The following is a 13,932-nucleotide window of genomic DNA, read 5'->3' on the forward strand; positions in this document are numbered from 1 at the left end:
TGTCTGGTATATAATAGGAGTTTGTAAGCATTTGTTAGTGAATGAATGAATCCTTAAAGAAGCAAAATGTATAAAGCCGGTTTTTACTCATGTTATGTTAATTGATAAAACTGTGATGGTTCAAAACAGTATAAAAAATAAATAAATTTTGAGAAGGAAGATGAGAGGAAAGAAACAAAAAATAGACTTCATTAAATGGACAACTTCTGAAATGTTATAGGTTACAATGATAGCTGGCTGCAAGGAATTTCTAGATATACAGTTAAGAATGAATGAAAAGAAAACACTGAATACTTTGAACAAAGATCCAAATCGGATAACTATCAGGTACGGAAATTACATATGTTTTAAATAATTTTAAGAGGTTTTATTTAATTAAAATAAATAATACATGTCTTGCCATGTGGTTTTATTTATAGATTTCCAATGGAAGGAAGAATTAAAACAAGAGAAATGAAAGTAAATTGGTAAAGATGATTCATACTTATGAATGTTTTATTTTTTTGGTTTTAAGACATTTTACATTTGTTTTTCTTAATGCAGAAAAATATACATAAAAAGGAGTCAGAATGTAGATGTGAAATTAATTTCTTAGAACTCTCAGACTTTAAAATTGATGATTTGTGAATACTTTTTCTTAAACATTTGTTCAGAGTAGATTCTGTTGAGGCAAGATGGACTGTTGAAAGAAGACATGCTTCTTCTGTTTCTCATTGTCAGGAGTTTTCAAGTTACCTTGAATGAGAACAATATGTATAAAAATAATGGACTATATGAAAACCTATGTAATAAATGTCTATTGAATGGTAGTGGCATTCTGGGAGAGACAGAGTAAAAGCAACATTATGAGTAAAGGAGTGTATATGTGACAGTAGATGACTATTCTGCTGTAAATAGGGAATTTATATAGAGATTAGTAATTGAAAGAGTAATTAAGGCTACACTGTAACTTGTGTCTTTTAGCAGTTTGCAATCACAAATACAATGATACTGTCTTCTGCCATGCTAACTGCTTGGTTTTCTGAGTATGCAGGTCTTAGTGTTATGTAATTTAAGGTGAAATGTTTTTTTAAGTGTGGCTCAATAAAACCAATTAGCCAAAGAATTTCTTTTCCTCCATAGCTAGAGAAGGCCATCCTTTCTTTGGGATTCTTCCTGACATCTCATTAAGTTTTATCTTCCAATTACCTTTAAGTCTATAAAGCAATCTTCTCATTGTTTTTTACATCTCATCAGGCAGGTTTATAGCTTGCACCACAGAAGTTAATGTTTATTTTCTTAGCTGTATTTCTATATTCAAATATTTATTTCTATAAATTCATATAACCTTAGAGATCATATAGCCCAGTCCTCTCATTTTACAATGACGTAAGTGATCCACAGATAAGTTATGACTTCACCAAGGTTATGTTGCTATCTAGAACTCTTGATTTTCTCATTTTCCCCCGAGTATACTGTGTTGCATAAATTATTGAGTCAAATTAAATCAAGTATCTTTCCACACTCATTTTCTTGGGAACACTTTATTTGCAATTTCAGTGCTTCCATTAACTTTGCCTTAAATTGGGTAATATATTATGTTGATTGAAGCAGTCAGATTTTAAAGTTAATTATTATACTTTATAATTGTTTTTATACATATCATAATTTAGATTCCCATTATCATTTCCTGCTTTTGTACATCTTACTTAAGCATAGCCAAGAAAAGAGAGAGTGTGTATAAATGGGATGGAAGGGCCTTAATCAAACATTTATAGTATATTTGTAGGCAGTGATGGCTAATAGTTAACTTTTTCATGGCTTTGTCATATCCCTGTTACTTTGCTGAAATCCACATCTGTTCTTCTCCAAGTAGATGTTAATCCTCTTAGTTTTAGGATTTTATCCTTCAAGTTTCTGCCCTTTTTTTTTTTTTTTTTTTTTTGAGACAGAGTATTATACTGTGGCCCAGGCTCGAGTGCAATGGCATGATCTTGGCTCATTGCAACCTCTGCCTTCCAGGCTCAAGTGATACTCCTGCCTCAGTCTCTGTAGCTGGCATTACAGGCACATGCCATCACACCTGGCTAATTTTTGTAATTTTAGTAGTGACGGGGTTTCACCATGTTGGCCAGGCTTGTCCCGAACTCTTGACCTGAAAAGTGATCCACCTGCCTTGGCCTCCCAAATTGCTGGAATTACAGGTGTGATCCACCATGCCTGGTTCTGCCCTTTTAATTTAAGGCTGTTTTAAAATTCTTCCTATCTTTAATTCCTAGGTCTTCCTTCTTTAGCACTAGCTCTGTTTTTTTAACTAGTATTTTTCAGTGAACTGACAGGGTATGATATGGAGCCACCATACGAATCCATGGACTTCCCAACTCCGGCTTTCTTTTACACATGAGAATAAACTGTTTGTGTATAGACTGATATGGTCTGGTCATGGTTTAATCTCATTCTAACTGAATCAATACCTTATCTCATTTAATTCTTACACTAACCCTTGGTTAGTTATAACTACCATGTAACTCTGCCCCTGTTAGTTGAGGTGGTAGAAGTGCCACCTCACCTGAGGCTGTGGAACTTCTGTTTCTACTGAAGACAAGCTCAGGGGTAAGATTACAGGATATCACTTCTTGCCTTATCTAGTACAGAGAAACTGAGAGTCCTGCCATGGTTCTGTACCTAATAGTGTAAATCTCTATTTTTTTCTCCTATCCCTGTTTTATTACTGCTTCTTGAAATAAGATTTCTGACAGGGAAGTATGATGTTGAAAAGTCTCTTATTTATTTATTAGAAATAATTGCTTTTTAATATAAATAAATATTTCTTCAAAAGTCTTATTTTTGCTCCAGCAATTTTGTACTCCACATTTGTATATCCCTAGGTAGCTTAAGTTTTATTTACCCAGCATTTAAAAGCACCCCATTCACATTTTTCCATCAGTTCTTTCTTTGTTAGTAATTGTGTATCTTTATAACTATTTCTTAATAGATGATATAAAATAATTTTCAGAACCATATACCATAGCCAAAAAAAGTTAATAGTTTAAATTTCAGCTGTATGGATCCATTCCGGGAAGTGAGTTGATTACTTCTTTCAATTTTCACATATCTTTTGCTCATCTAAATCATGAAATATAACTATTCTGTCCTTTTTCTTTGTGTAGCTGACTGTTTTCGTTTTATCAAGAGACCTCCTTCTACTGAGCAGTTTAGGAAGAAATTTGTTTTTTAAAAAGAGATTCCCTCAGGAGAGTAACAATAAGTATAATAATTTTAGTTAGAACCATCAGTGATTTGCATATCAATGTCTGATTAGGTAAGTTTATGGGCCAAACAGGTAGCAGAGAACCTGAGATATAGTAGGCACATAGACACTAGTCTTTTTCCCCCTCATAACAACTATCACCTCAAATTCAGTAGCCAAGCAGCTGCTGATTTTGAATAACCAGCTAGTATGCTACTGACCTTCATACACTGAACAGAATTACTGGCACATAATACTATGCCTGGCATTTAATAAGAATTTGTTGATAAAACAAATTGTATTATTTTTCTATAATTCCTTGAAAAGAAATAGTAGAGCTAAAAGACAGAACTGTCTTGGAGGAGAATATGAAAACAATTTGAGATGTGTTGAGATTAAAGTAACAGTCTAAGTGAAGGTCTCCTGTAATTTGTCAATCTAGAGATTATAATGAAGGTCTGAGATGAAATGAGATTTTTGAGACAAAGAGATTGAATAAAGAAGAGCAATAAATAATAAATAAAGACAACTTTGAGGAGTTGGGAAAACAGGAATGAACTTTTATTGTTGACCTGCAATAATAATTATGCCAGATAGAGAATCATGTAGTATTGCAGAAATAAAGGCAGAAAAATGTTTTAAGAAGGAATACTTCAATGAGTGATATAAATACTGTGAGATAAATAACCCTTACAAAGGAGTAACAGATTTTTTTTCTTTCTCCAAGTCTTATTCAGGCTCAACTAGGATGTATTCCCATACAAGATTTTGCTTTGACACAAGATACTGCAAAGATTTTCAGACAAGGCTCCCGAATTACAAGATGTATGTTAAGAATTAGTGGATTTTAAATATTTTTTCCCAATATACTGGTATACTAGATTTAATATTGGAAATTTTTTCTTTAGGGTTGTCAGATTTTGTAGCTGCTCAAGAAAAGAAATTTGCTGTACTATTGAATAGTTTGATTTTAGCTAAATGTTTTAGGTGTAAACTTTGGGAAAACTCTCAGCATGTATCCAAACAACTGGAAAAAATTGGTAAGTACTGACTACAGGCAGGCAGTTTGGCAATGTTTGCCATTTATTTTGTATTCACTGTTAGTAAAATTATTCTGTGATGATTACAGACCTTTAAAGAAGATAAGTATTTGTAGGCTTAAATAAGTGCTGTACTCTACTTTCAGAAATCTGATTTTCATTTGCTCCTCCTTAAAGGATTCCATTTGAAATCAACTGAATGATACATGAGTACATGAGAAACCTAATAAAAATTAATGCTCTTATCTGAAAATTTTTTCTCATACCATGAGTGAAATTCTGTTTTAGTAATTAGGTAACTATGTGATGTCCTCTCTTCCACTTTTATGACAAAATTTTGTTTTGATCTCAATTATAAGGTTTAGCAATCCCAGCCATTCCTAATTCATTACAGAAAATTATGTCACTTCTTTATGTCTTAATTTTTTTTTGTTTTTTGTTTTTTTGGTTTTCAATAACATTGGAGTACTAATACCGATTTTCATAGAGATTCTATACACAAAAGATTGTGCCTGATTATTTTGTCTATAGGGACCTTATATAAGGTGTGCTCTGAGACTGTAGGGAGTACCGTATACAAAGGATTTTCCTGTTTGATACCTGTGACCTTGTGACCCTATTCCTTCTTAGATAGCTAGAATTCTAAAAAGAGAGTTACTGTCTCATGACTGATAGCCTTGTTAGTTTTGCAGTTTTGTCTACATCTTGGGGGATTTTTAGGGATTGTCTTGTTATTTATTTGAACAAAGATTACCAGCTGTTTTATGAAGTCTTACTTTTTTTATCGGTGAAATTTGAAATCAGTGAGGTGACAGAGGGCTAACTAGGAAGTCATGGGAGCTGGGATGAAGAGGGGTTGGCTGGTGAAAGTAAGGGGAGGGATACCTGATGGAAAGGCTTACCTTCTTACAGAAGTCCTGGCAACCAAATACCACATCCATCCCATAAAGGCAAAAGTTCTCAATTGGAAAAGTGGTTCCATACAACATTTAGAAAATTTTAAAATTAGGCTAAGTGATTACTAATAAGTTTCATTATACCTGAAAAAGCCAATCTTTCTGGCTTTCTAGAGTATCATCAATACAGGCATTCATTGCATTCTGTCCCTTCCAGATTGTTGAACTAACCTGTTTTCACACATATGCATTACAGCTGAACAGAAAAAAAACAAATATTGCCCAGAAAAATATTATATAGTAGAAAAGTGAGAGAATCCAAACAAAAAGTCAAATCTAAGTTGTTACTGAGCATCTGGAAAAAAAAGTAATTCATACAAATTGATGTTAATGGTGGCTATAAACTAAAAAGTTAAAAGACAAACATTTTGAGGGGAAATGGAAATGAACATTAGGAATTATGAATACTAGAAGGTGTGTCTTAAGAAGAACTAAGAGAAAATCCCAAGAACAAGTAAATATATGAGTAAGGAAATAGTGTCATACCTTCACCAGTAATATATGTAATATATGTGCCTTAGACAATATTTTGGAATTTTATACTGCTTACAGTATAAAATTTGGATTGGGGATTTGGATAAATACATTCATAAGCATATAAGAATTTTAAATTCTACCTTCTAAAAGTATAAGGAAATAGGAAAGGTCCAAAGATGAAAATGAACTTTATATATTTAAGGAAAAAATAAAAGCCAGGGTGGCTGGAGAGTAGTCAGCAACAGGAGAGTGGGAGGAAATTAGATTAGAGAGAGAGGCTGTAGTCAAGTCATATAGGTAAGAAAATTTGGCCCCAGTAAGGAAATTGCCACTTCATTCTAAATACAATGGAAAAGCATTGGAAGTTTAAGGCAGTAGAGTAAAATAGTCTGGTTTAAGTACAGAAACAGAACTGTATTTCTAAGACAGAAATGCTCAGAGAGCCATAGCTTCATGAAGCAGTGTTCCCTTGCTTCATTTAAGCATGAGACTTGAATCATGTTGCCTTTCTTTCAAGCATGAGTACAAAAGTACATATCTCTTGGTGCTTGCCCTATGGATGACATATAGTAAAACTAAATGGTGAGTCATCATGTGGACCAGAGTTTATCTTTCTTTTATAAAGCAAATGCATATTTTATTTCAGTCTGAATAAATATCAATAATTGAATAACGTCACAACCCAAATAATCCAATTGAAAACTTTCTACAAAAGCTTTGTTAGTTATTTGACTGGATCTTAAATTTTTAAAAATTAATTTAGTTTTTAAATATTTAAATATATATTTTATTTAAAGTTGATTATTTTTAAGTTGTTGTTTGATTAATTTTTCACAGGTATAACATTGTCAAATGCAATCGTAAATGCTGGTTTGACTTCCTTTAAAAAATTAGAAGAGACAGATGCAAGGGAACTTGAATTGGTATTTATATTCACTTATTCCTAATTCCTTAATTCTGTCTAAATTCTGAGGCATACCTTTATTTCTATTAAAAGTTATTTTCCTTCTTATAATCATAAGTATTTTCACTTACCAAGGTTTTGGGTGATAAGCATTATTAAAGCTATTTATTCTAAAAAATATTTTGCTAGAGTTTCAAGTGTTGTGGTAAGAATATAATGGTGTAAATGTTTTTAGATTTTAAATAGACATCCCCCCTTTGGAACCCAGATAAAAGAAACTGTGATGTATCTACCAAAATATGAACTTCAAGTGGAACAGGTAAATATTTTTTGTTTCTTAGATATTTTATTGTCTTTTCAGGAATAAAGCCACCCATAAATAGGCTTCAGCTGAGTATGAGAACTAAGATTTTAAAACACTTTTTATGCTTGTCCTTTTTTGAAGATTTCAAGATACAGTGATACCACGGCAGAAATATTAGTGACCGTTATTTTAAGAAACTTTGAACAACTGCAAACTAAAAGAACAGCATCGGATTCTCACTATGTTACCTTAATCATAGGTGATGCAGATAATCAAGTAGTTTATCTGCACAAGATTATGTAAGTGTGAAATTTCTGATGTTTGATTTTATTTCTAAGCATCTATTGTAAAAGAAAAATTCCACTGGAAAAAAAAGTAACAAGATCATTATGGGATCAACTAAATTACATTTTCCTGACATCATAATGGTATAGTTTCTTTATTTTTCTTTTTTTTTTTTCTTTTTTTTTTTTTTATTGAGACGGAGTTTTGCTCTTGTTACCCAGGCTGGAGTGCAATGGCACGATCTCGGCTCACCGCAACCTCCGCCTCCCGGGTTCAGGCAATTCTCCTGCCTCAGCCTCCTGAGTAGCTGGGATTACAGGCACGCGCCACCATGCCCAGCTAATTTTTTGTATTTTTAGTAGAGACGGGGTTTCACCATGTTGACCAGGATGGTCTCGATCTTTTGACCTCGTGATCCACCCACCTCGGCCTCCCAAAGTGCTGGGATTACAGGCGTGAGCCACCGCGCCCGGCCTTATTTTTCTTTTAAAGAAGATATAACATTGGGTCTGTTGGTTTAAACTGACATTTAGTACTCAAATGAACAAAGTATAAAATCTATCACCATGGTCTGAAACAAGTGAGTAAATGACCTCTAGGAGGTCTTTCTTATTTCACTGCTTTTCTCCAGTCGTTCATGGTCCTACTACTGTTTGAATGCAGTATTTCTCTTACTGACCTCAAAATATATCTTCTACTTTCAAATTAAAATCTGACAAATTACTATAGCTCCATTGTAGGATCCAAGCAATCAGAGCAAATGTGTAGAGGAGGTACCCTCCCTTATATCTAGTTCTGTACCATGCAATTCTATAATTTTTACTTCAGCATTTTTCCAGACAGTATTATTTTCTCCCAGGATGTCATAAGCAATCTCTAAGGATATCAGTTATAGCTATGGCTATTTTTTCAATACTTAGTAGGTTATAGCTATACCTAATTTTTTTTTTTAGCACTTAGTAGGTTCCAAATATTGAAGTATTTAATATCTGTATGAGACAAGTGCTATCCATATTTTGTAGAGGAGGATATTGAGACAAAAAGAGTTTAATGAGTTTGACATATGATGAATCAAATGTTAATCATGGTCATATAGCTAGTTAATAGCAAAGTCCAGATATTAACCCAAGCAGTTTGACTCCAGAGCCTAGACTCCCAACCATCTTACTGTACTTGTAAGTTCAGGAATGGCAGTGGTTCTGAAATGAGATTCTCCTAATTGCTGCAAGTATATACTAGAAGATTCTTTCCCAAAAAGTCACATGCAAGGTTTCTGAAGGGACTGCAGTGACTAGCATAACCCTTTCACTGGTAACTTCTCTCCTGCAGCTAACCATGACACACTTAATAGAGAATATGCTATTGTACTTTCTAGAATATGCTATTGTACTTTCTTAATAGAGAATATGCTATTGTACTTTGCTATTGAAAATACAAAAATAGGTATTTTCTCTATGACTAATAAATCTGTGACTACATGAGACTAAAATAAGTTCAGTCATAAAATTGGTTGCTGGTTTGTTTATGACGTTATTAGATACAGACTATATTTTATATCAATTTAAAAATACAATTGAAGTTGTTCTCATAATACACATAACTTATATATAGCCAGTTTTAAATGGTAGTGATTTAGGGGCAAGATCATGCATTATTGATAGCAAGTATATATTCTTACTGGTACTGAAATGGGTAAATGCTACTTGGAAACAGCTGTAATTAAGAAAATTATGGACTAGATGTGGTAGCTCAAACCTGTACTCTCAGCACATTGAGATGCTGAGGCAGGAAGATCACTTAAAGCCTGGAGTTACAGACCAGCCTGGGTAACAAACTCAGACCCTATTTCTACAAAAATAAATAAATAATCTGGGCATGGTCCAACGTACCTGTGGTCCCAGCTACTCAGGAAACTGAGGCAGGACGACTGCCTGAGCCTAGGAGTTTGAGGCTGCAGTGAGCTATGATTGTACCACTGTACTCCAGCTCAGGTAACAGAGTGAGACCCTGTCTCAAAAAAAAAAAGAAAATTAATTTTAAAATATCATGGTCAAGAGATTTCCATTGATACTTTATTCGCCCTCATGAAAAGTTGAGGAAAGCAATTTCAGTAAATTATTTCAGTTTACTACTAGAGAATATCTTTCTTAAGAACAATTAACCCTTGAAGATTAATATATATTTCATTCAGTGCTTGGATTACTACTTAAACTATACTACTTTTCAGGGATTCTATTTTGCTAAAAGCTGGAAATTGGGCTAAGAAGATTGCTGTGAAGAGAGCTCTTAAATCTGAAAATCTTAGCATAAATCTAATAAGTTCTGAATTTGGTAAGTTAATTGAAGTAATGAAGACATGAATGTAAATAATATAATTGCGTTTAAAAATTACATCCTTTATGCTGGTACAGAAAAGCAGTATAAATGGTATTATGCAAAAATAATATATTTAGATAATGTGAATAAACTTTAAAGGAAGTTTCATGTATTTAGATATATAAAAGATAGCATGGACCAGGATGACATTTATAAAAGTTTATCTTTTCATTTATAGATATTTTATTTTCCTAGATAAATTATGATTATTGTTAGAAGATTGAGTTTTATTTTTGTAACAATAAATATGTAATTTTTTTAGTTGTCATATTTTTTAACCTTTCAAAAATATTTTAACTTTCTGGACTTCTTAGCTCTAGAAGCTATAAAAATATAAGAGCGATAAAAAGAAATAAATGTTCTCATATGGATTTATATGACTTAATCATTTGTATACTTTTTTTCATTTTCCAGTTGGGCTTGATATTCAGCAGAAATTTACAGTCTTTTACTTAGAACCCAAGAGGTTTGGAAATCAAATGACTATGAGAAGAAAATCTGAAACACAGATTTCTCATTCTAAGCATTCAGATGGATCTACCATAGCAGGACCTAATAAAGGTAAATAGCTCTATTAATTCCTATTTCATATTAAAGTAAAGGTATGGCTAGGGAGGAGTATTGAGTGTTACAGTACTGTAACACTCAGATTGAGGACACTCTGGAATATGATAGTTAAGCTTCATAGTAATTGCATTGATAGGATATAGTAGAAATTCTCTCTTACAGTTAGTATTTGTCAAATTAGGGTAATAGTTGGGGAACAAATTTTTTGATTCATCTTTTGGTATGTGTATAAGTCCATTTTCACATTGCTGATAAAAACATACTTGAGACTGGGAAGAAAAAGAGGTTTAATTGGACTTATGGTTCCACATGGCTGGGGAGGTCTCAGAATTATGGCGGGAGGTGAAAGGCACTTCTTACATGGTGACGGCAAGAGAAAAATGAGAAAGAAGCAAAAGCAGAAAATCATGATAAACCCATTAGATCTCATGAGACTTACTCACCATCACGAGAATAGCACAGGAAAGATCGGCCTCCATGATTCAATTACCTTCCCTGGGTCCCTCCCACAGCATGTATGAATTCTGGGAGATACAACTCAAGTTGAGATTTTGGTGGGGACACAGCCAAACCATATCATTCCACCCATGGCCCCTCCAAATCTCATGTCCTCACATTTCAAAACAAATGATGTCTTCCCAACAGTCCCCCAAAGTCTTAACTCATTTCAGCATTAACCCAAAAGTCCACAGTCCAAAGTCTCATCTGAGACAAGGCAAGTCTCTTCTGCTTATGAGCCTGTAAAATCAGAAACAAGCTAGTTACTTCTTTGATATAATGGGGCTGCAGGTGTTGGGTAAATACAGTCATTCCAAATGGGAAAAATTAGCCAAAACAAAGGGGTTAGAGGCCCCATGCATGTCTCAAATCCAGTGGGGCAGTCAAATTTTAAAGCTCCAAAATGATCTCCTTTGACTCCAGGTCTCACATTCAGGTCATGCTGATTCAAAAGGTGAGTTTCCATGGTCTTGGGCAGATCCAGCCCTGTGGCTTTGCAGGGTACAGCCTCCCTACTGGCTGCTTTCACAGGTTGGTGTTGAGCATCTGCAGCTTTTCCAGATACACAGTTCAAGCTGTCAGTGGATCTACCTTTCTGGGGTCTGGAGGATGGTAGTCCTCTTCTCACAGCTCCACTAGGCAGCACCCCATTAAGGACTCTGTGGGGGAGAGTCCAACCCCACATTTCCCTTCTGCACTGCCTTATCAGAGGTTCTCCATGAGGGTCCCACTCCTGTAGCAAACTTTTGCTGGGTATCCAGGCATTTCCACACATCTTCTGAAATCCAGGCAGAGGTTCCCAAATCTCAATTCTTGACTTCTGTGCACCTGCAGGCTCAATACCATGTGGAAGCTGCCAAGGCTTGGGGCTTCCAACCTTTGAAGCCACAGCCCGAGCTGCACATTGAACTGCTTTCAGCCACAGCTGGAGCAGCTGGGACACAGGACACAAAATCTCTAGGCTGCACACAGCAAGGGAACCCTTGGCCCAACCCATGAAACCACTTTTTCCTCCTGGGGCTCCAGGTCTGTGATGAAAGGGGCTGCTGTGAAGATCTCTGAAATGGCCTGGAAACATTTTCCCTATGGTCTTCAGGATTAACATTAGGTTCCTTACTAGTTATGCAAATTTCTGTAGCCAGCTTGAATTTCTCCCTGGAAAATGGGTTTTTCTTTTCTATCACATAGGCTGCAAATTTTCCTTTTTTTTTTTTTTTTTTTTTTTTTGAGACAGAGTCTCACTCTGTCACCCAGGCTGGAGTGCAGTAGTGCAGTAGCACGATCTTGGCTCACTGCAATCTCTGCCTCACTGGTTCAAGCAGTTCTCCTGCCTCAGCCTCCTGAGTAGCAGGAGCCTGCCACCATGCTTGGCTTATTTTTGTATTTTTAGTAGAGATGGAGTTTCACCATATTGGTCAGGCTGGTCTGGAACTCCTGACCTCAAGTGATCCACCTGTCTCAGCCTCCCAAAGTGCTGGGATAAATTTGCTGAACTTTTATGCTTTGCTCCCCTTTTAAAACAGAATGCCTTTGACAGTACCCAAGTCACATCTTGAATGCTTAGCTGCTTAGAAATTTTTCCACCAGATACCCAAAATCGTCAAGTTCAAAGTTCTACAAATCTCTTGGGCAGGGGCAAAATGCCACCAACTCTTTGCTAAAACATAACAAAATTCACCTTTGCTTCAGTTCCCAAAAAGTTCCTCATCTTCATCTGTGACCACCTCAACCTGGATGTGTTATCTGTATCACTATGAGCATTTTGGGCAAAGCCATTCAACAAGTCTCTAGGAAGTTATAAATTTTCCTACATTTTCCTGTCTTATTCTGAGCTTTGCAAACTGTTCCAACCTCTGCCTGTTACCCAGATTCAAAGTCGCTTTCACATTTTTGGGTATCTTTTCAGCAGCACTCCACTCTACTGGTACCAATTTGCTGTATTAATCTATTTTCACATTGCTGATAAAGACATACCTGAGACTGGGAAGAAAAAGAGGTTTAATTGGACTTAGAGTTCCACATGGCTGGGGAGGCCTCAGAATCATGGTGGGAATTGAAAGTCACTTCTTACATGGTGGTGGCAAGAAAAAATGAGGAAGAAGCAAAAGCAGAAACCCCTGATAAACCCATCAGATCTCATGAGACATATTCACTATCATGAGAACAGCATGGGAAAGACTGACCTCCATGATTCAGTTACCTCCCCCTGGCTCCCTCCCACAACACATAGGAATTCTGGAAGATATAACTCAAGTTGAGATTTTGTTGGGGACACAGGCAAATCATGTCATTATACGTTTTTCCTTTTCCATACTTACGCTATTGTTACAGCCATTGTCGGGGGAGAGCAAGTGATGTACAAGAATCAACAGATTTGTTAAGGCAGATCAGAGTGAAAATGAATTACTATTTTTTATTATGTGAATTTTTCAAATATATACAAAAGTAGAAGTATATGATGAATTTTCATTTATTCATTATCCACGTTAAACAGTGATCAACTCATGGCTACTACTGTTTGATCTATACCTCTCTTTAGTTTTTTTCCATGCATATTTTGAAGCAAATTTTAGATATCGTAGTATTTCCTCTGTAGATGTTTCATTGTATATCTATCCAAATGGTAAAGATTTTTTGAACTACATTACTTTTATAGATAAAATCTATTTAATATCCAATATTAAGTCAGTGTTCAAATTGTCTCATAAATATTGTAAATATACTGTCATCTTGATGCCATCTAGATATACCAGATTAACTCCTGAGTCCTTTTGGAGTTTTGACAGCTTCTTTGCTATGCAGGGTAATATACTGTTCTAGGCTCATCTCATGTATGTCTAGCTTCAGACCCATACATAAATAAACTTTTTGTCCAAGAAGCCTTTTTTTTTTTTTAATGATAGTAGTTCCTAGAGATCACAATCTGTGTCCTAGAGGAGCTCATTGCCATTGAGTAGTCATGATCTCTTAGATTTTTTTCATGCATAGAGTTAAGTGTTATGGGACTATTTTTTGTTTTAAAAGATATAATACATCATGAATTCATACTTATATGTACAAATCAAATTCAGAGATACAGAATTTATCCTTAAACTCAATTATCTATATAGGCCTTCTATCATGCTGAGAAACTTGGTTCTCGATGGCTCCAAAAATGATAGAATATCACTAATTTTCTATCCTTTATATACATTACACACAACAAACAGTCTGAGAATAACGACACCAGTTTACCACTCTTAATGTGATCATTAACATTTGAGAATTATTTTGCATGTATTTTTGTTCTTAGACTG

At 34.9% G+C, this 13,932-nt stretch overlaps 1 protein-coding gene across 1 annotated transcript in view; it reads left to right on the forward strand.

Annotated features, from left to right (window-relative positions):
- LOC101029695 (helicase for meiosis 1) overlaps positions 1-13,932 on the forward strand; it is a 177,957-nt gene that overhangs the window by 143,426 nt on the left and 20,599 nt on the right. Inside the window, exons 22-30 of the mRNA XM_074381443.1 lie at positions 221-327; positions 420-467; positions 3,957-4,054; positions 4,138-4,269; positions 6,540-6,625; positions 6,842-6,925; positions 7,052-7,209; positions 9,423-9,526; positions 9,986-10,132. Coding sequence (XP_074237544.1) covers positions 221-327; positions 420-467; positions 3,957-4,054; positions 4,138-4,269; positions 6,540-6,625; positions 6,842-6,925; positions 7,052-7,209; positions 9,423-9,526; positions 9,986-10,132 — 964 coding nt within the window. The remainder of the gene's footprint in view (positions 1-220; positions 328-419; positions 468-3,956; positions 4,055-4,137; positions 4,270-6,539; positions 6,626-6,841; positions 6,926-7,051; positions 7,210-9,422; positions 9,527-9,985; positions 10,133-13,932) is intronic.

This window comes from Saimiri boliviensis, chromosome 11 (genome assembly GCF_048565385.1).
Source record: "Saimiri boliviensis isolate mSaiBol1 chromosome 11, mSaiBol1.pri, whole genome shotgun sequence".
Taxonomy (NCBI): domain Eukaryota; kingdom Metazoa; phylum Chordata; class Mammalia; order Primates; family Cebidae; genus Saimiri; species Saimiri boliviensis.